General features: G+C 39.6%; 1 protein-coding gene across 2 annotated transcripts; it reads right to left on the reverse strand.

The window, feature by feature from the left end:
• Nucleotides 1-16,065: 16,065 nt before the first annotated feature.
• Nucleotides 16,066-21,160, reverse strand: LOC137739860 (serine/threonine-protein kinase SRK2I). 2 transcript variants are annotated; one of them, XM_068479600.1, is made up of 9 exons: nt 20,583-21,160; nt 20,075-20,149; nt 19,870-19,971; nt 19,720-19,773; nt 19,528-19,620; nt 19,003-19,095; nt 18,001-18,105; nt 17,822-17,920; nt 16,070-16,870 (listed from the first exon to the last, which is right to left on the reverse strand). In XM_068479600.1, the coding sequence occupies exons 1-9, from the start codon at nt 20,757-20,759 to the stop codon at nt 16,589-16,591; spliced, it is 1,080 nt and encodes a 359-aa protein (XP_068335701.1). In that variant the 5' UTR covers nt 20,760-21,160; the 3' UTR covers nt 16,070-16,588. The 2 variants fall into 2 exon arrangements, with proteins under 2 accessions (XP_068335693.1, XP_068335701.1); XM_068479592.1 differs by having other exon boundaries at nt 16,066-16,870; nt 19,720-19,971.
• Nucleotides 21,161-22,838: the final 1,678 nt, after the last annotated feature.

Below are 22,838 nucleotides of genomic sequence, written 5' to 3' on the forward strand. Positions count from 1 at the left end.
CGACCAGGAAACAAAATACAAGAAAGCAGTGTATTTTTTTCTAATGTATTGTTGGTGTTAATTTGTTTGTATGATTAAGGCAGTGGCATCTTTGGTGGCAGAGGAAGCTCTAGGATCATCGTTACTAACAATGTGCCATATTTCCATTTCGGCCATGATTGTGAAAACTTTCCAAAACAAACAAAAAAATGATAAGAATTTTCTCTCCTTTGTGAGAGTTTTTCTCTCCCTCGTGAGAGTCTTTCCTCCTCTGTGAACGTTTAATCCTCTAAGTTTATTACCCTTCACTTACCTGATAATCCCATTAATTGAGTTCGTTTGATTTGAGCTACTTAGTCTGGTGGCAGGATTCTCAGCGATTTTTGGTTAGAGCTATAGTGTCTGGGCGTTAATGAGGCATAATAAGGATTTTTGCTCTCAACTACCTGGCAGGAGGGTTTGGTGGTGGAAGAGGCGATCAAACATAGGTATGGAATTTATTGCGATGATTAGGCACTTAAAGCTAAGGCAGACAAACTAGATTGGATGTGGGGCTTCTGTTTAGGTATTTGGGTGTGGTGGTGTATCCTGGGAGCGTACAAAGATTCATCTCATCGTTCGGGGGTGTACGGAGTCTGGGCTCTGGTTTGTACTATTAGCACTCGGCTTACTCTTTTTAGTCGGGATAGTGTGTGGAAGATGGCTCAGTCAAAGATGGATCAGCTGGTAGTTCGATTGGAAGATACGTTGGAAATATCGAGTATGGAACAAGGGGTCAAGCTGGTGGGGGTAGTCTTTAACGATCAGCCCTTGAACAAGTGAGGGGTCAAGAACACTCTGAGCAGTGTTTGGAAAGAATATGGGGAAGTAAAAATAAATTAGGTCCAGGGGAACACCTTCATTATTATTGTAAAGGACGAAGACATTGCAAATCACATTATTGATCTAGTGCCTTGGGGGTGATGAATAAGAATTTCTCGGTCAAGTGGTGGCCCAACAATCTAGCTTTGGAGGAGATCAAAATGGAGCTGATACCCTTTTGGGTCCAAATCAGTGGTCTTCCCCTAAACCTGTGTACGGAAACTAGTGCACGGCAACTGTTAAACGAGGTTGGGGAATTCTTGGAGATGGAGAACCTAAACCATGCAGAGGCTTTTTGAGGGTAAAAGTTAAGGTGGATACTATGAAACCTCTTGTGGCGGGATGCTGGGTGCCTCGAGCGAGGGACATCGATTCCTGGATAAAATTTCGGTATGAACGCCTCCAAGAGTTTTGTTATAAATGTGGGCGAATCAGGCATGTCAATATCGAATGTTCATGCCCACAATCAAAGAGCAGCGGAGCGGGGTTATGAGACTGGACGAGAGCAAAGCGGCTCCGCGATGCTCTAGAAAATGTTCGGGGAAGCTTGATAATGTTGAGGGAACTGTTGGAAATGTGCCCTAAAACCAATCATATGATGATACTTTATGGACATTTCACATGTTAAACTAATCTAGTTTAATATTAAGGGCAAAGATTATTGTTTGAGCCGTCTCATATAAATGTTATATGCTTAAACGATAAGTCCAAGGAATATGTGATTGGAAGAATGCGATCTAAAGAAGTTAGATTCATGAGACCATTCTTTCGTTGACACATCCTAAACGTTCCTGATCATAGGATTGTCAATTGGGCATTGACAGTCCGTTAAGATCAGTACGTGCTATGTCTTCTCTCAGGGAGAGTGACTAGTCTCGAGTCATTGGTGTGTGTGACATCAAGACAAGCATGTAGGTGCTCAATAGAGAATGAGTTCACTGAACACGATCAACGAAGAGTTCTCATATTCATGTCACATGAGAACTCATGGTTGGGATAATGCAAATTAGTCTTTTGACCTGAGGCATCACAGTTGTCTTGTGGTTAGGTCCTTAATCTTTGATTATGTCAAAGTCACTCCATCAGGAGGGTGTCCACGACATCGTTGGGGTTAAGCCACTTAGCCATGGAGGCAAGTGAATGCGCAACAAGGGATCTCTAACCTTCAAACTGTTTGAGGGAGAATACTCTATGATATGATTTAGAATCTCTGGCCAAAGTATGAATGAGATGTTGGAATGTGTTCCAAATCACATTCAAGGTAATCATATAAGCACAAGACTCACATTGGATAGTAGACATGAATAAACTATCAAACCAAACAATGTGGTTAAGAGTATTGTATTAGAGAAAGACCGTATTGCATTTGTAATCCTAAAACTGAATAGGTTCTCCACCTCTTCTGATTAGCTTGGGTAACCATGACATGCTGCTAGGCGTCAACCATGGTTTGTGGAAGCCCTAAAAGTGTATTATCACTAACGGGAGAATTGAAAGTAAGTTTCAATTCACAATCGATTTGAAAGAGTTTGAATCGCCCACTACCTCGCTAAAAGGAACCTAATGGATCGTATACCGTGTAAGGTAGAGATTGAAGATTCAACGGAGATGAGTAAGAATAATTAAATGGTTTAATTATTTATGGCAAGGATTAATTAATATGATTATTAATCAAACGAATAAGTTCGTTAAAAGACCTCGGGATAGTTTTGGACCTTAAGGCCCAATGGGCTTCGAACGTCAAGTCCATTGACTTAAGTTGTATGACAACTTAATGAATAATGATTCACAAATGCCCAAATAGCCCAATAAATCCCCTTAAATTCGGCCATTTAGAGGAGGGTAGTGAACTTGGCTTAATTGCAAGTTTGCCACTCCATTGTGAGGTGGTATAAAGACATCTTTATAGCCATTTCATCCTTAGGGTTTTTCTAAGGAGTAAAGATGAGAACAAACTCTCCTTTCTCTCAAAAATGGCCGGCCACTCTTGAGGAAAACATCTAGCAATCTTACTTCCTCAAGGTCACTCATTTCTTCTCCAATCTTACCTTGGTGTGGAGACTTAGAGGTTCTCAATTTTGGGAACTTGGAAAAACCTTTTCATCCATCCAAATCCATGGATCTAAGATGCAAGGAATGAAGGCCCTCTCTTTGGGTGATTAGCCTTTGCTTATGCAAAGAGGAATCTACAAAGGTATTGATTTCTCAACTCACTTTGTTTTTGAGTTGAGTCTTGGTTCACCTATCTACTAGGCTTTGAAGTTCATGGGTTAAGTTTTGTTTTTTAGTGCATATAAACATGATTCCGCCTTTTAATTGTTAATTGCATGTTGTTGATGTTGCTCAAATGAACTTGTTTTTTTTACAAATCTTCCTTCAAGTGGTATCAGAGCCTAGGTCTAGTAGTTGGTGAATCCTTTTGGGTTTTGTAGTTCATAGTTTGTGATTTGAATGTTGTAATTGTTACAAGCTTTATTCTTGCTTCTTTGAATGTAAATTTTGTTAGAAAATTTGCCATCTCAAATGTTGTAGATGTAGTTCATATGAGCATGAATTTTGGAGCTAAAATTTGGTGCCATGTTTTTGGGGAAATTCGGCCAAATCCAAAGGGTGGATTTTTGGGTTCTTGTTTGACTTGTTAAAAGTGTTTTAAAGTGACTTTTGGAACCCCCTATGTACCCTAGTATGGTTGTATGTTATTTCCCTAAAGTTTGAGTGATTTTGGTATGTTTTTGGGTGAAGAATGTTCATGGAGCTCTTATGGGTTTTCATGGATGTTCTTCATTGTTCTTGATATGTTCTTGCCAAGAACAAAAGGTTTGGTGTTTTGATTCAAAGTTTTGATTTATTTCATAAAGTTTTTGTTTTGAAATATTTCTTATGTTTAAATATCTTAGATATTTGTTTTGAAAAATTAAAGAAATTTTAGTGGGTAGGTGTGTAATGATTTATTCCATTTCACCCACCCCACTTACAAAAAACTTTGAAATTTTTTTTAATACTTTGCTTCAATGGCCGGCCACCCTACTCAATTAGGGTCCTTGTGGGGCTTTTATGCAATTACATAAAGTTTTGATACTTTTGTGTATTTGTAGTTTGACCCAAAAGTTTACGTTTTTACGTAAAGGTCCAAAATCACTAAAAGGACAAATTGTTTTGCTCCTTTAATGAAGTTTTAGCTTTTGTGGAAATTTTTGGGTTCTAGTTGTAATTACATGAAGTAGTGGACTTTTGTGTTTTTACAAAGTGACCCCAAAAGTTTAAGTTTTGCAAAATGGCCCAAAAGTTGAGGTCATAGCATTTTGGCCCAAATTAGGTAGAGAACAAAATTGTTTTGTCTCTTTAAATGAGAATTGGATTTTCATTTCATTTAGCTCCATTTAAATCAATTCTATGGATACAAAAACCAAATGAAAATGTTGCATTCAAGTTTAATTAGTTAAAGCGTTAATTAATTAAAGAAAGGGTGATTATGAACCTAAGCCTACGATAATTGAGCTATGTGAAAGGCCGTTTCAAATTTGTTTGAACCATGGGAATGTGTAGATTAAATTTTGATTGTAATTTGATATGATCAATTGTTGTAAAAGAGCATAAGCTCTTCTTTACTTTAAAGTAATTTGATTTGATCAATTGTTGTAAAAGAGCATAAGCTCTTATTTACTTTGAAGTACTCATTTCTTGTTTTATTCGATATGCATGAAATTGGAGTAGTTGGGTCCAACGCCCAATAAGACAACACGCCTTAATGTGATTAAACGCGTAACTAAAATCAATCACCATCCCTAGACCGAGATTCAACACTAGGCTCGTGTTGAATCGAATCAAAGGTTCATAGTCATCCTAAGACCCTAAGGCAACTATATAGTCCATCAATGAATGCAAATCTTATGTTAGTAGTACCATATAGTCTTGCTTTAAAAACCGTTTTAAAAGCATAGTGGGAGTATTATATACTATTAAATCAATCATATGGACCAATAGTTGTAATAGGACCAAAATGTTTTAATTGGATTAAAATGTATGTTTATATGTGATGAGACCTAAAACCCTCAACAAACCATTATTAAGTTGATAAGCGAGAGATGCTTTGAATATCTCTTCGTGGCCTTCCACCGTGGTGGGCTCCAATCGTTTGTGACTTGTACACCGGCTTCACCCTATCATGGGGGAGTACAAAGTGCATGCTTACACTCAGGAGGAGTCCATAAACATATGATGAGGTAAGTGTAGGCAACGAGGATGGCCGATATCATATCATTGTGAGGCTATTCTTGAACCCCTTCATGAACTAAGCATGGTGGGAATAACTTAACTAAGTGCAATGGTGCCGATATCGTATCATCGTGAGGCCACATTCTCTAGAGGCCAAACTAGATGGGTAATTACAAGAGTTGTAAATGAGTAAAGTGTTATTCTCTCATCATTATTTTTGCTAACCGATATCGTATCATCGTGAGGTGGGCTTGGTAATGGTGAGTCTCCCATACCTCGCTAAGAGTTCAACAAAACTCTCGAATTCCGATGAGGGATATGGAATTTGCCAAAAATAGTGGGTAGTGCTATTTTGATTTAAAGACCCGGATCAAATAGCTTAAAATCAATCAATTTATATTTGTTATGTATTTGTTTACCAATATATTTGCAAACGCTATCCAAAACTTGACAAAGAAAAACCGAACGCTTAAGTTTCCGAACTTGGTACCACAATCCCATAGATTGTCTTGAATGGATTGTAAAAGTGCCTAAGTAGTCTCATCCTCACAATCTTCCTATTGATAATGTATCAATGGAAGAACATGTTAGATAAGTCTACCATGAAGAGGACAATGCAAACTCTAGTGCTTGTCTCTTTGTTACACGAACAAGGAACTTGAGAAGTAAGCACAAGGGCATGGACACTTTATGTGCCATGATTCTTCACTTACAAATTGTTGTATGAAGAAATGAGAGTTGCCTTGAACAACTCTTGAAAGTTTGTTATTATGTTTAGAACATAATGGTTGGTTGACAAAAATAGTTCATTTATATGGACTTATGATGATTTTGAATCATTGAGTGTTGAAGTGTTAAACCACTTAACGAGACGGAAACTAGGTAAGGACTTCACCTTTGTGTCCCTATCCTAATGGTTCACTAAGTTTATTGTAAACCATATAGTGAACAATAACCGCACGCTCTCCAAATCGTTTGATGTGTATAACACATTTGAAATAAGTTTCAAGAGAGATAGTGGGAGTTTAGGGACCATGACTATTGTAGTCAAAAGGGAAGTCAAATGAAGAAGGCAAAATAACTCCAAGGGAACAAACTTTCTTTATGAAAGGATGGACATTGGAAGGGGTATTTGCAAGAAATGTCTTGCAAGTGTCAAGAACACACCTTTCGAAGGTGTTGTAAAATGTTCTTGAATAATTCAAAACAGTTGGTTCTTCTACTTGAATACATGATTCTGTATTAGCAACTATGTTTTACAATCGTTGTAAAAGTGTGGCTAATAAGAAGTAGAAGATAAATGAGAGAAGAGAAAGTACTTCACATTCGAAACGTGAATCAAATATAGATCTCTGCGAAAGCGGATTGTACTTACTTCCTCATATGAACTACCAAAGAAATTGGAAAAACCAAAGATTGTCTTTACGTCCCAATTTTAAGGAACTTAATTTCGTCACTATTGTAGAGATGGATGAATGTTTTGTTTGACAAAACATTGTTCTTTATTAATGAATGATTAGATTATGGTAATCTAATTAATTGTCTCTATAGTAGAGATGATGTGGTAGTGTTAACTGTTTAAGAATATAACGATGCTTAAAACCCAAAAGGTTGCAAGGTAGTGACTAATCCCAACTGAGTTGTGATACCTCTAAAACATAAATTACGAGTTGGTAATAGATGGATGCATTGGATCGTTAGACCCGGATCCAATACCTTCTTGTTATATTGTATAGAGGCGAAATGTTCGAATCTTTATTCTTTTGGAAAGAAGAAAGAATCACAAAGTTGTTAAGGATAATTCACTTAGATGTTAGTGGCACTTGTCCACAACATAATACTACTCATGTTGTATGACATTCACCGAAGATCGCTTTCGGTTGGACTATAGTTTACTTTGAATAAACACAATTCCGAATACTTTGCAAAAGGTTTCAAAGAATTCAAGAAATGTAAGTTGATGAGTAAGACGTCTAAAGAATTTACCTCCTTAGATTTGATCCAAGGAAAAGTAACACTTTAGATGAGTTTCCTTGAAAGATATCAAGGAAAATAGCATCATAAGATAATGTATTTCTCCATTAGGAGAAGAACGAACTTGAATAAGATTTAGTTCGTTGGATGTTATCTATTACCCATATATAGGATATATATACTTCTAAAACAATATGATTGTCAATTAGAAGATCTTCCAAAATTTTCATAACTCCATAAAATGTAGTTGGAAAGAAAGACAAATCTTAAACATGTTAAGATTTGGGGTTGTGTGCTAATAAGCAATATTTGTTTGATATGATCAACAAATATAACAACCTAGTTCCTACACCACAAGCTCCAAGGTAGTCGAGAAGGATTTATAAATCGTCTCAGTTGAATGGTTTGAACTTTATGACTATGTCATAGAGTTACACCTCTTAATTCGAAAGAAATAAGAATGAAAATCCTTATGACTACACTTAGTGGGAGCTACAAGCATCTTATGAGAAAAAGGATCAAATCGTTTGATTTCTCATAAAGATGTAAATGAATCTTTTGTTTACTAGGTTTACAAAAGATTAGTGAGAGTTAATCATATTCCTAAATTTGAATATATATATATACATGATATATATTAATTTTGAAAATGAAAGGAATTCTTCATCGTTAAAGTTATGACTTTAAACATTCTGTAATGATAGAATGTATATGGGAGACATAGTCTACATACATGGGATGGAAATCTATAATGATAGATTTCAAGATATAATTGGATTATATCAATCCCTAAAATAGACAAGAGATGCTAGGAAGTTTCTCATATGATGATAAACTTCAATTAGAATGACAATTCTAGTGAGACTAGGAAGTTGTTCTTCTCAAAGGGAATGTACCCTTTGACTCCCAAAGAAATAAATAGAATCCTTTATGCATACGCAGAAAGGTGATTTATGTATTTCATATTGTATGAAAACATTGATATAAGTTGTACCTAGAATGGTACAAGATGATATCAGTGCAAGCCCAGGATCAGAACCATGGCAACTGTCAAGTGAATCCTTAGGTATTTAAGAAATACTAAGGATGGATTCCTCAAGAATGAGGAAGAATTAGAGCAACGTAATGGAAGCGTAAATGTATTAGATTATGAATCTAATCCATCATAGAATATCTCTTCATTATGAATGAAGTGATAATGAGATATCTCTTTATTATGACTAAAGAGATATTTGGGTGGAAACTTTAAAAGTAATGACTTTAATGTGTTCCATCATGTATGCAAAATATATTGCCATATAGAAGCTTACAACATTGTTGTTTGGATGGGAAAGTTCATTTATGAACTCTCCATTCGGTTCCAACCAGAAAGTGTATGACACTAATAGGGCGATAGCTCAAGCCAGGGAATCAAGGTCTCATCAAGGTCCGAACTCAAATGAGAGACTGAACCACATGATTGAGAATCATGTATAATGGTGACGTCGTTATTCTCAAGGTTGCTTCTATGGATAACATATAGATATCCATTGTCTAGGCCTACTACTCAGCCATTTATGAAATTACTACAGAAGAGGTATCATCACTGATGACTAAGCTGATTGGCTCTAGTGCAAGTGGGAGATTGTTGGAAATGTGCCCTAAAACCAATCATATGATGATACTTTATGGACATTTCACATGTTAAACTAATCTAGTTTAATATTAAGGGCAAAGATTATTGTTTGAGCCGTCTCATATAAATGTTATATGCTTAAACGATAAGTCCAAGGAATATGTGATTGGAAGAATGCGATCTAAAGAAGTTAGATTCATGAGACCATTCTTTCGTTGACACATCCTAAACGTTCCTAATCATAGGATTGTCAATTGGGCATTGACAGTCCGTTAAGATCAGTACGTGCTATGTCTTCTCTCAGGGAGAGTGACTAGTCTCGAGTCATTGGTGTGTGTGACATCAAGACAAGCATGTAGGTGCTCAATAGAGAATGAGTTCACTGAACACGATCAACGAAGAGTTCTCATATTCATGTCACATGAGAACTCATGGTTGGGATAATGCAAATTAGTCTTTTGACCTGAGGCATCACAGTTGTCTTGTGGTTAGGTCCTTAATCTTTGATTATGTCAAAGTCACTCCATCAGGAGGGTGTCCACGACATCGTTGGGGTTAAGCCACTTAGCCATGGAGGCAAGTGAATGCGCAACAAGGGATCTCTAACCTTCAAACTGTTTGAGGGAGAATACTCTATGATATGATTTAGAATCTCTGGCCAAAGTATGAATGAGATGTTGGAATGTGTTCCAAATCACATTCAAGGTAATCATATAAGCACAAGACTCACATTGGATAGTAGACATGAATAAACTATCAAACCAAACAATGTGGTTAAGAGTATTGTATTAGAGAAAGACCGTATTGCATTTGTAATCCTAAAACTGAATAGGTTCTCCACCTCTTCTGATTAGCTTGGGTAACCATGACATGCTGCTAGGCGTCAACCATGGTTTGTGGAAGCCCTAAAAGTGTATTATCACTAACGGGAGAATTGAAAGTAAGTTTCAATTCACAATCGATTTGAAAGAGTTTGAATCGCCCACTACCTCGCTAAAAGGAACCTAATGGATCGTACACCGTGTAAGGTAGAGATTGAAGATTCAACGGAGATGAGTAAGAATAATTAAATGGTTTAATTATTTATGGCAAGGATTAATTAATATGATTATTAATCAAACGAATAAGTTCGTTAAAAGACCTCGGGATAGTTTTGGACCTTAAGGCCCAATGGGCTTCGAACGTCAAGTCCATTGACTTAAGTTGTATGACAACTTAATGAATAATGATTCACAAAGGCCCAAATAGCCCAATAAATCCCCTTAAATTCGGCCATTTAGAGGAGGGTAGTGAACTTGGCTTAATTGCAAGTTTGCCACTCCATTGTGAGGTGGTATAAAGACATCTTTATAGCCATTTCATCCTTAGGGTTTTTCTAAGGAGTAAAGATGAGAACAAACTCTCCTTTCTCTCAAAAATGGCCGGCCACTCTTGAGGAAAACATCTAGCAATCTTACTTCCTCAAGGTCACTCATTTCTTCTCCAATCTTACCTTGGTGTGGAGACTTAGAGGTTCTCAATTTTGGGAACTTGGAAAAAACCTTTTCATCCATCCAAATCCATGGATCTAAGATGCAAGGAATGAAGGCCCTCTCTTTGGGTGATTAGCCTTTGCTTATGCAAAGAGGAATCTACAAAGGTATTGATTTCTCAACTCACTTTGTTTTTGAGTTGAGTCTTGGTTCACCTATCTACTAGGCTTTGAAGTTCATGGGTTAAGTTTTGTTTTTTAGTGCATATAAACATGATTCCGCCTTTTAATTGTTAATTGCATGTTGTTGATGTTGCTCAAATGAACTTGTTTTTTTTACAAATCTTCCTTCAGGAACGTCGTTGTGCCAGTGCAGTGCGTGAAAGAATGCCGGGATGGATGAATTCTCAGGTAAAAGGAAATGCCACGACGCGTAGGCAAGGAACGTCGGGAAGGGTTGGGTCTAACTTTGAAAGGGAAGGAAGTAGGGTGGCACACAATACAAGGACCATAGATACTAAAAATCCCCTTGCTGGAAACCTTGGTGTCAGACAACAAATAGGGGTTTTAAAAGTTTCATTAGGTGGTCTTATCCCAAGCAGGTCCAAGCAATTTTTGGTAGCAGGGGAAGGACATGTGGTAAGTCAGTCGCTTCACAAGAGGGAAAGTAGCGTCATAATCAGAGAGCTAGAGAAGGTGGACCCGATGACTGGGAATGGGTTGCTGGCACGTACCCGGCCTAGGATGGGGAATTGGGAGATAGATAAAGCCAAGATGAAGTTCAAACTGAGGTGAGCTCGGGGTCTACTTGTCGTTTTGGCCCAGTTTGCAGTAGGAAGCCCAACCATATGGGAAACAAGCGGTGGAGAAGCAAACAACGGCTCAATTGGGCCCCGTGTCTCATTGGGCCCAAATGTCCAACTGACAAGATGTTCATTTGAAGGATTTAAAGAGAAATCATGATGAGGTAAGGGAACAAGGAGGAGGATAGCGACCAGTGAAAATGACAAAGGCTGAGAGTGGCTTGGGGGTACGTGGGATAAGGATGAAAAGTAGGTTCCATGGTATGCCACTTAGGGAATAATGTCCGCGATCAAGAAGTTTATTCTGGCGAAGAAATATATACAAGATGTCCCGATTATAGCGGAAGACAATATTTGGGATTTCTTGGACGGGGCAGCAAGGGTCAAAATGGAGGAACTCAAGGCACGAAGAGCGGGGAAGAAACCCCAAAGTGGTAGCAACTGGCCCAATGCAGCTGTAGAATCGCCATGAGTTATGTACTATGGAACTACTGTGGTCTTGGGTCAGACACGGTGGTTAGGGCTCTTCATGGGCTGATAAGGAAACACATACCCTCTATGGTATTTCTATATGAAACAAAAATGAAATGCCATAGAATAGAAGGAATAAGAAGGAGATTAGGATTTAACAGGGGATTTAATGTCCCTCCAGTGGGTGTTGTAGGGGGGTTGAGCTTATGGTGGCACGAGTAAACTGAAATGCAGATTTTATTTGCAATAAAAAACATTATTCATTCCACGATACGGGGTACGGATGGAGGGGAATGGATCCATGCATCCTGGATATACGGGACCCCGTATAGAGCTGAGAAACGAGATTTTTGGAGTTAGTTGTCGTCCGTATTGACCCCATTAGGGAGCCCTTGGTTTTGTAGGGGTGACATGAACGAGATCCTGTGGGAGTTTGAAAAGCAGGGCAGGAGCGAAGATTTTCACACAAGACCTTAGTTCTTTCACGAGTTTATGTCGAATATGGAACTCATTGATCTCGGGTTTAGTGGACCAAAATTTATGTGGAAAGGGAATAGAAGCAATGGCGTTGTGCAAGAAAGGTTAGATAGGGGGCTAGTTGTCACATCTTAACTCCGCCAGAGCACGATATTGTCCGCTTTGGGCCACGTCATCACGGATTTGTTCCTAGGCAAAAGAACCTCACTACCCAAAACTCGTCATGCTAGGAAAAGAGGGGCATGTACATATAAGGCCAGGGACCAGGCCTCACCCCGCCAATGTGGGATACTACAATCCACCCCCTTAAAGAGACCGATGTCCTCGTCGGCACATCCGAACGGACGGTGAGTCTAGCTCTGATACCAAATTGTCACATCCCGACTCCGCCGTAGTACGATATTGTCCGCTTCGGGCACGTCCTCACGGATTTGTTCCTGGGCAAGAGAATTTCACTACCCAAAACGTGTCATGCTAGGAAGACAGGGGCATGTACATATAAGGCCAGGGACCAACCCTCACCTAGCCGATGTGGGATACTACACTAGTAAATGGCAGCTGGCAAGTCCGATGGCCAGAGACGTTTGTCAGTCATGGTAATGTGAGGGGGTCTGATTCATTGTTTGTACTGAGCTTGCTCCTGAAATGTGGAAAAAGATTTTCAGGTTTAAGGCGTTTTGGACCAAGGAGAATGGGTGTATGGAGGTGGTAGAACAAAGTTGGGTTAGGATAGGTGAGGGCAGTAGGGTTGAGAGATGGTTGCGCCATCAAAACTCATGTAAGGGGAACCTCAACAGGTGGAGTAAAAGTAGATTTAGGAGTGCTCGTGAGGAAATTGAAACTATGTCAACTTGATTGGGAAATCTTCAATGTCAGTGGAAAGAGAACGAGGAAGAGATTCGAGCCATTGTTGCTGTTATTGAGAGGCTAGATGAATGAGATGAATTAATCTGGCGGCAACGATCCCGCATTAAATGGCTCAAAGAATGCGATTCAAACTCTCGTTTCTTTCACCAAACCACAATTTAGTGAGACGTTTTAATAAAATTGTTAAGCTGCAAGATGGGAGGGGGTGTGACAAGAGGATAATGAGGGAATCAAACGGGTGATAAACGACCATTTCACTGTTTACGTTAGGGGGCAGAAGGGAGTGGGGACAGGTCCTTAACTGCATCCATGCCTCAGTCTCAGAGGAAATGAATGATCATCTCTGTGAACTATTCACTTTGTCTGAGATTAAGGATGCGGCTTTCCAAATGGGTGGGATGCAGGCTCTCAGCCCAGATGGTTTCCAAGAGGTATCTATCAGTCTTTTTGGGATATTATTGAGGAAGAGGTGAATGGGTTGGTGGAGGATTTTGCAACTAGAAGTGAGGTCCCGAGGAAGTTAAACTCCACTCACATTATTCTCATCCTAAAAATAGCGAACCCCTCTTCGGTGAGTCAATTTAGGCCAATAAGTTTATGTAATTACTCTTATAAAATCTTTTCTAAATTGCTGGCCAATAGATTAAAGCATTGGTTACCTAAACTCATCTCCCCAACCCAAAACGCGTTTGTGAAGAGCCGGCAGATCTAGGACAATATATTGGTGGCCCATGAGGTGTTCCACTTTCTAAAGCTTCGAAAGGTGAAAACCAAATTTGAGCTTGCTATGAAGATTGATATGAACAAGGCATATGATAGGATTGAGTGGGATTTCTTTGAGGCGTTTATGATCCGAATGAGTTTTAGTGGGAGATGGATAAAGGTGGTAATTGGGATATGTCTCCACTGTGGACTTCTCAGTTCTAGTGAATGGACAACCGGGGAGAAAGTTTAAGCTGTCCCGAGGGCTTCAACAGGGCGATCCCCTATCTCCATACCTCTTCCTCATCATCAAGGATGTTCTCTCAAGGCTAATCAATAGTGCGGTGGAAGGTGGTTTTATTGAAGGTATTCGGTTAAGCATGCATGGGCCGTGTTTTTCCCATCTATTATTTGCAGACGATACCTTTATCTTCCTTCATGCAACACCGCTCAATTGTCCAAACATCACCCACCTCCTTAAGGCCTACTGCACTGCCTCGGGCTAGAAAAGTAGCATGTAGCAATCGTCAGTTTTCTTTGGTGCCAACACCCCGAGGAAGCTCCGGAACGAGTTGGTGAACATCTTGGGTATACCGCAAGTTATGGATCTGGGAAACTATTAAGGAATCCCAACTGTGTGGGGAAGATCGAAGCGAGAGGCACTGGCTTTTGTTAAAGATAAGGTTCTGGCGAAGATTCAGGGGTGGAAACAGGGTTTCTTATCATAGGCCGGTAGGGAAGTTCTGATAAAAGCAATGACTCAGGCAATCCTTGCTTACCCAATGAACATATTTTGTTTCTCGGACAATATTTGTAATGATATTGATGCGGCGGTGGCCAAATTTTGGTGGGCACAAAGGGAAGGGGAGAGAAAAATACATTGGGTGAGCTACAAAAATTTGTGCATGTCGAAGCAAGGGGGCGGCATAGGCTTCTGCAACCTAAAGGAGTTCAACTTGGCACTATTGGCCAATCAATGTTAGCGTCTTATTCAGTCCCCGGACTCCTTTTGGGCCCAAGTAATCAAGCAGCATTACTTCCCGGATTGCTCATTCTTTGAGGCTCAAAAGAGGGGTCGATTGTCCTAGGCTTGGGCTAGCATGTTGATGGGAAGGAACATTATCACTCAAGGTGCGCACTGGCATATTTTGAATGGAGAAAATACATGGGTGTGGGCTGATCAGTGGATCCCAGCTTTGTAATCGGGGCATCCTACCCCTGCTCAGAGGGTTATGGAGAACCCTGACTTAAGAGTCTCAAATTTAATCTATTCATCTACCCAGTCCTGGCTTCATGTTGTTATCGATAGGGAGGCCTCGGTTGAAGATCATCAAGCAATCCTCGATACGCCAATTAGCGGGGCTGACTGCATGGATAGGATAGTTTGGCCAATGAATAGAATGGGGCATTATACTGTAAAATCTGGATGCCATTGGATCCACGTAGCGAACCGCCATGCCAGCAACTATCGACCCTACATAGAAAGCTTAGGGGTTTCAAAAAATAAAGAACTTTATGTGGCGGGCACTAAGGGGGGCGACGGCTACTAAGAGAGATTATGTAAACAGCGATGTGTGTCCTCGCCTTTGTGCCCTTTTGTGGTGAACATGAGGAGACGATCGAACATGCACTGATTATATGCCCATGGGTGGATCATGTGTGGTTTTGTGGCCCATTGGGTTTAAGGGTGGATAAAAGTAGGGTAACCTCTTTTCATTCATGGTTGGTTTCAATCTAGCGGAGTTTACCTTGGGGTGGGGAGGTTAGAAGGGAAACCATGTCGTACATGGCCTTTGCGTGCTGGGAAATATAGAAGGCAAGATGCCGGGGGGATGGGGGTTTTCAAGTCTCAGTTCCCTTCCCTAACCCGTACTGTTAGAGCTATTGCAACGGCTCACTCCGGTTATCGAGAGGCATATCCTAAGGTTCGAGTTCAACGAAGTCCTAGGGGGGCTAATGCATGTGGTTGGGAACCACCCTCATCTTGGATCATAAAGGCAAACGTGGATGCTAGCGGGAAGAGGGCAGATGGTTTCTACCATATTGGGTTGGTGATTCGTGGTTCTGATTCCCGATGCTTGGTGGTTAGGAAGAGAATAATCAGAGTAATGAATGCCCAAATGGCGGAAGCATGGGGAGTGTTGGAAGGGTGTTCCATGGCACAGCAGCGGGGGTTCTCCCGCATTGTGATTGAGTCGGACTTAAAAGGGATCATTGATTGGCTGAACGGGTGTATTGAGTCAAGGGTGTGGGAGTTATTCCCTGTTCTTTGTAAGATGAGGTGTGAAGGTGAAACTTTTGATTCATGTGACTGGGTTCCAAGATCAACCAACGAAGCGACGGATTACGTGGCATTCGCATGCTGGGGCGGAGATGTGTGACTTTGTCTGGGTCCATAAACCCTCATCTTCGTTTGTTTGTATCCTGAACAAAGATGGTCTTCCTTGTCCTCCGTCCACTTTGTAGCTTAGTTTGAAGATGTAAGGGTGACATGTTGGTTCTGTGTTGCATTCTTTTGTAATGTTGTTAGCCTATGTGGCTTTTTGTTTCTCTTCTTGGCTCCAACCCCAGTTAACGATATTTTCCAGTTCTCAAAAAAAAAAAAATGTGCCATTTTGTTGATGAAGCGTTGTCAAGGCCTAGCCCACATTTTGAAAGATTGGAAGGTATAAAAAGTTATACAGTATCCAATGGTCGAGCAAAACAAAAAAGGAAATTACAAGACCAATGCAAAACCAATAAATAGATAAAAGTTATAAATAAAAAAAACTTTAATTACAACCATTTACTACTACGATCTAGTAATATTCTTCATTTATAAGTGAAAGATCTTAGATTCGATTCTAGCTAAAGACAAATTTGAACCACATTATTATGGCTCGTCCATTGTGAGTCTTAACCTACTACCCCACCTCTTAGTGTAAAGGTTCAACTCCACGGTAAAAATATACAACTACGTTTATAAAATATATGAATCTAACTATAACCTCCAACGAGACTATATGAGATAATATAGAGCCTTCAATCCCCCTATCTGGTTTTCTATGCTAATAGTCTATCACGCACTATTGTACATTCCCTTTGTTTTTTGCTAGTTTTTCACCACCACTAAAAACTCTCACCCACTAACAAGTACCACATCACGTACTCCAATTAAATTGCGTACACAATTTCCCCGCTGCTATCAACATCAAGTTCAGACTCTGAGTCTAAGTCATCCATATCATCGTCCATGTCAAGGTTGTCTGTCATGTAAGAGCTCAGACCAAGGGTTCCGGCTGCTGGTATGGTAGCCTCCTCAATTATATGCATGATTGCGTCAAGGCTTTGCATTGGTTGATCTGGCTCTTCAAACTGGTTGCTCTCGTCCATCAAATCAGCAGGGAGATTCTTCAAGAACCACGAGTGGCTCTTTATCTCAGGAATGCTAATTCTCTGTTACACGCATGCACATCCGTAAGTACCCGCACAATAAAACAACAAATAAAGGAAAAGAAAAAAGCAGATTCTTATGTTCTCGACAAATAGAATCCCCCAAAAGCAACAACTTTCAAAAGTAACAAGTCCATTTATTCCTCCAGTTCTTGCGTTAAGTGCTCAGTAATGGGAAATTGGAGAACTGTTGAAAGCTTCCATGAAAAATAAAGGGCCTCACCCTGGAATAAAAGCAGTGAAGCGACAAGAAATTCAAGGAATTGTCTAAAAAACCAAGAAATTCAAGGAAGTATACAAGCATACCCCAGCGTACACACACACAAATGCCCTTTGTGAGGCTTTCCAAGGAACATCATAAGTAGTTAGATATTACCTTTCCTTTTGGAATAAGATTATTATACTTGGTTATACTGTAATAAGGAATCTAATTATATTGGCTGGCTCAAATTAATACAAATGGGAAAGTAGTAATTTAATTTGGCTTTCTTTCCCACAATTACCCTTCAATGTCGTCCCATTATATTGAAAGATTATAAGAGTAAGTAGCCTCAATCATATGTTCCAGGTGGTTAAGGCCACTTTCCTCCTATGAATCTTATTCCAAATCGCTTTTCTGTCTTTGACCTTAAAAATAGTATCTCAAGTCTATAAAAAGAGTATGCTATTTGAACAATTTACGTTCCCTGGTGGGCTTAACAGAAGCATTATTAACTCTAATCATTTACATAAATGCAAAGAACAAAACAAAAGGTGCAGCAACAGAAGAAGAGGTCAAAAGAAATACGTGTGTGTGTGTGTGCACGTGTGAACCGAGACAATTTTGAGAACCATAAGCACCCAAGTTCTTTTTCTTTTTTGGAAAAAAAAAAAAAGAGCCAAATATAGTGCAACATATATCTCAAGCTAAAGTGTAGAAGAAAAAACAAGAGTTCAGAGGAAAAATATACTAACCGCAGCAGGATCTGGGACAAAAATTCTCGATATCAGCTCTAGACATTCATGAGATATTTGAACAGTATCTGGAATGGAATACTGGACGCTGAGTATCCTCTGCAGGAAGATAATAACAATCCCGAGTGAGGCAATTTACGTTAACAAATTTTATGTTGTGCTAAGGTGAAATGACATACTTGTATGGTCCTCCGGAAATCTTTCGGTTCATCAGGATCCTCGAAAGGATATGCTCCCACCAGCATCACATATAAGGTTACCCCACATGACCATACATCTGCAATCTGATGTTGTAACACACTTTCAACATACAAACTTCTCAATTCAATAAACAGGATTACATTATTTGGAACTAATAAAAACTTCAACTTCATGATATGGAAAGGAAAGACAAAACTGGTTTAAAAAATATTAAATGCAAGAAAAAGTGTTTGTATGTCTGGTTTCATGCTCCAAGTCCAGAAATGAGCTGTAAAGCCAATACAGATAAAATTAGCTGATGCATATAAGCAGGCCTAAAATGAAGTTAGAGGATGCATATAGGCAGGCATAAAGTGAAGTCAGTACCTATCACACGCTTTATCTCTAAAGGCATAAAAGCAAAAAATGAAAACTCATGAATAATTATCCAACATGAAGAGATAATGAGTCCCAACTTTATCATTTACTTGTCATAGAAAATAACTTTACCCCTTGATTCTTGAGAACTAACAGTTCATGGAAAAAGAATAACTTTAGGAACTTAGGGCTACAAGGTAATTGCTCTTTTTTCTTTTATTTTTTTGGTCAAGCAAATGTTCAGCTGCAGTTCAAACTTGAACGAGCCAGCAAAAGTATTTCATATTTTGAAGTGACCATGAACTTATTCATTGTGCTAAAATGTTACTTGGAATTCAAACGCAAAGCTTGAATGGTGAGAGAATATAATAGACAGAGAAATCTTAGGGGATTTTCAAATTACAGTTTGTCAAAGTTCAAACAACTTTGATGGGAAAGCATAGAAAGTACTAGCCAATAACATTTGCTATAATTCAGCTTCATGAAATACTCCAGAACAGAATGCTAACCAATTATTAAACAAAACTTCTTGGTCCAAACAATCAGGGATATCCATACAGTAAATTAAAACCAATGGCATTATAATTTGATAAATGATTAACCAAACTAAGGAATTCTTATACCTTTCCATCATATTCTTGCCTCAGTAATACTTCTGGAGCAATGTATGCAGGAGTTCCCACAGTAGATTTTGGTTGTGAATGAAGCACTGAAGACTGACAAATAACCACAATCAGATATAGAACGCTACGACCCAATATAGCATACAATGAACTTAAAATAAATTGACTCTTGACCATTCATACAGGTACCCGAGCAGCGTCAGAGGACCAACACCTTACTACCAACTAGGCTACATAACTATACTAGAAACCATATCATTGATGAAATTGTTCTTAACTTGAGAGACCAAATCCTTCTTAAATTATCTATAAACAAGTCTCTGAAACAAAAACCTTGGGTCTTGGGTCAAACTAGCCTAAGATCAAATCAAAATTCAAGAAAACAGATATGCAACAATCTTAGAACAAAAGCTCTAGATCAGAAGTTCATTTCAAGTTAGCCTTGACAGTTCCCCTTATTTTAATTAATGAAATGAACACAAACGCATAAGCCGAATTAGCAAGAAAGCGAAACATTACTAGTACCTTTGAGTACCCAAAATCACATATTTTCAAACGAGGAGCTGGACTGCCATCCAACAAAGTGTTCTCCAACTTCAAGTCTCGGTGACATACTTGCTTCAACAGGCAAAGTAGTAATTCAAATCAATTATCTAGTCCGCATCCAGGAAAAATACATGAAGTCTTAAAATGGTCAAAAAAGAAAGACTTGAATACCATAGCATGGCAATAACTAACTCCAGATATAAGTTGTTGAAAAAAGAAGCGGGCCTGGACCAAAAATGAAAAACACATCTTCAGCATGTAAAGTAAAACAGTAAAAGAAACCGAAAGATAGGGAGGAATTATAGAGATTGAACTGAGGACCTCATCCTCACTGAACCGCCCTGCATTGCATATTCGCTCAAACATTTCTCCTCCGGAAGCATATTCCATCACAATGGCCAGATGGGTAGGAGTCAGAATGACCTATATGCATAGTAAAATCCAGAGTAGATTAGCAACCAATTAGCCTAACATCACTAGGAAGACGGAAATCCAAATCTTATCGTCAACACACGTCTAAACTAACCTCCTTGAATCTAATGATGTTCGGGTGCCTCAAAGACCTATGATTTATTATCTCTCTTCGAACATTTTCATCAATCTACAACACCGAAAACCACGGTGAGAAACAGATGCTCCAAAATCTCACCACTCAATCATCACCAAAAGAGCTATAAATCGTTAGAAGCAAACTTGCAAGTCTAATCACACTAAATAATTCAATATCTTTTTTAACCCAGCTCTCCATGCTTTAATTTGAATTAATCAAAATACCATCTTTTCTTTTCAAACACTTAATAATCATTCATTAATTAATGCAAACAACATCAACTACAAGATTAGATTACGAAATTTAGAAACTAAAAACTTGAAAAAAAAATGGTAAAACCGCGGCAAAAATTTATCAAAATCGATCAAATTACTAAATTTTGAAACTAAAAACTTGAAAATAGCTATCCGATATTTCCATAAATGGATGATTTAAAATATTAAAACCACCGATAAAAAAAAACCAACTGAATTCCAATACTGACCTTGTCGCCGCGCTCGATGTACTTGACGGCGACGAGCTCGCTGGTCTGCCTGTCGGTCATCAGCCTGGCGACCCCGAAGTTTCCGGACCCGATATCTCGGACGAAATCGTACCGGTCGCTGTCGTGCATGATCGGCATATCCATGGCCGGCCCAACCGTCATTGCCTGCCGATCCATTTCGATGAAATCACGAGTTTGCCCCTCGACCAGAGCCGGTCACATTAGAGAGCGAAGAATCGGGAGAGTAAACGGCGTCGTTCTCAGCTTCAGATTCTAGTTAACCGCAATCAACAGCTGAACTCAGCGAGCAGATCGGTGGCTCAGTTCAATAAGATCCGTTGCGATTCGGCGGAGCCGTCGTCGAGTGAATTTTCCGGTCGACGGTGAATTGCTGTCTGAGGAAATAGTGAAGGAGATGACTTGGGGGCGAGGGAAACGGTGTTGGCGATGACATAAGAAGGTGAATGGGACAAGGAGAAGTGGGGGGTGAAGTGATACAGGCTTCTTAGATTACGACGCCGGTTTGAGGGTGGAGGTTGCTTAGTTGCTTTCCTAGCCGCATGGGTTCCCTCACTTTCCTGGCGGCTGGTTGGTTGGTGTGCACGTCTGCTTTTGTCGATTGTGATTGGCTCCGGCTTCCGCTGAATGACCAAAATGCCCCTGTTTCGGATAACTCTGCTGCTGGTGAAGATCCAATGCTTCGCGGCACGGGTTAAGAAAAGTTTGGACAGAGATCGAACGGCGGGTGTTTAGTCTTGGGTCTAGCGAGAGCCAATCAAGTGAAAGGGGTCAGTAATCGTGTGAAAGCACGCCAATCATATTGAAAGAGTGGAGGATATTCGGTGGAATCTAAGGCAGCTTCTGATGATGTCGTCATTAGATAACAACCGATCACAAAACGATCAGACACTAAAAGAGATGCAAGGTGGGTTACTTAATAAACTCTTACATTTGTATTACAGTTTAGTTATACACTAGAAAGGTTGCCCGCGCGATGCTGCGGGGGTTTAGCAATCGTATGATCCATATAGATAGTTTTAGATATATATTTACATGTAAAAATATATTTAAATCCTAAGGCCTTGTTTGGCACACAATATAAGGTACCGGATAGGACTAATAATACGGTGTACCGTGTTTGGTGACCGTTTGGATTAAATAGGCACCGGATTAAATAATCCGGGCCCACCTTTTTTACCCTACACTTACCCGCTTACTAATACCGTGCAAATGCACAGTACAACTTAGTCGGGCTTCGGTTGGAGAGACTAGTCTTCCGCGCCCTCTCTTCCTCTACAGGCGCTCTCTAGGTGCTCTCCAGACGCTCTCTCTTCCTCTCATCCCAGGTTTGTCTTCTCAACTTCTTCTTCTTCATTTGAATCACAGTTCGTCTTTTTAGATTTCTTCTTCTAGGACTCCGCCCCTCTCTCTATTCTTCCCTCTCCTCCTATTTTTCTTGCAATTTTCTTTCAATTGATTGAATCTAGTTATCATTTTCTCTCTAATTATGCAATTGATTATGTAATTTTGTGTTTTAATTAGAATTTTTGAATTTTAGGGTTTGCTATTGGGGTCGAATTTAGGGTTTGTTGTTGGTGTTGAACTTACAATTTTAACTTTGTGTGTGTGTGTGTCTCTCTCTCTCTGTCCGTGAGTGTGTTTGTGTGTGTGTGTGCGTGTGTGTGTAAAAAATTTCGAACTAGGGTTGTTGAATTGTTGATTGGCATTTATTCCACTTTGTAAAGTAATTACCTTAGAGTGTGTGTGTCTGTGAGCGCGCGCGCGCTTGCAATGCAAGAGAAAACCAAGGGCAACGTGCGCAGCTTGTGTGTGTGTGTTTGTGTGTGCGCGCGCACATGTGCTTGCAATGCAAGAGAAAACCAAGGCCAACGTGCACAGCTTATTCCATTCAAAGGTGTGCGAAAAGAATAGGCAAGCTGCTTGGGGCTCCCTGGGTTTTCTAGATTAGACACAGATATTATACCGTGGGGCACGAAATCCTTATTCCTCTATGTGTGTGTGTGTGTGTGAAAAATTTCGACATTTTTTGGATTATCTGCCTATGACATTTTCTGGTAGGACTTATTATCTGCCTATGACATTTTTTGGTAGGACTTATTAACATGCTCCCTTCCGTTTTCAATGTTATTATGCATTCATGCTCCAGTTACTTAATTTTTTGCCACTATCTAATAATGTTATTTTTTGCAACTCCTACTGAGATGATGAATGAGCCTGAGCACATTAATGAAGATG

The sequence above is a fragment of the Pyrus communis genome, chromosome 1 (assembly GCF_963583255.1).
Source record: "Pyrus communis chromosome 1, drPyrComm1.1, whole genome shotgun sequence".
Classification (NCBI taxonomy): domain Eukaryota; kingdom Viridiplantae; phylum Streptophyta; class Magnoliopsida; order Rosales; family Rosaceae; genus Pyrus; species Pyrus communis.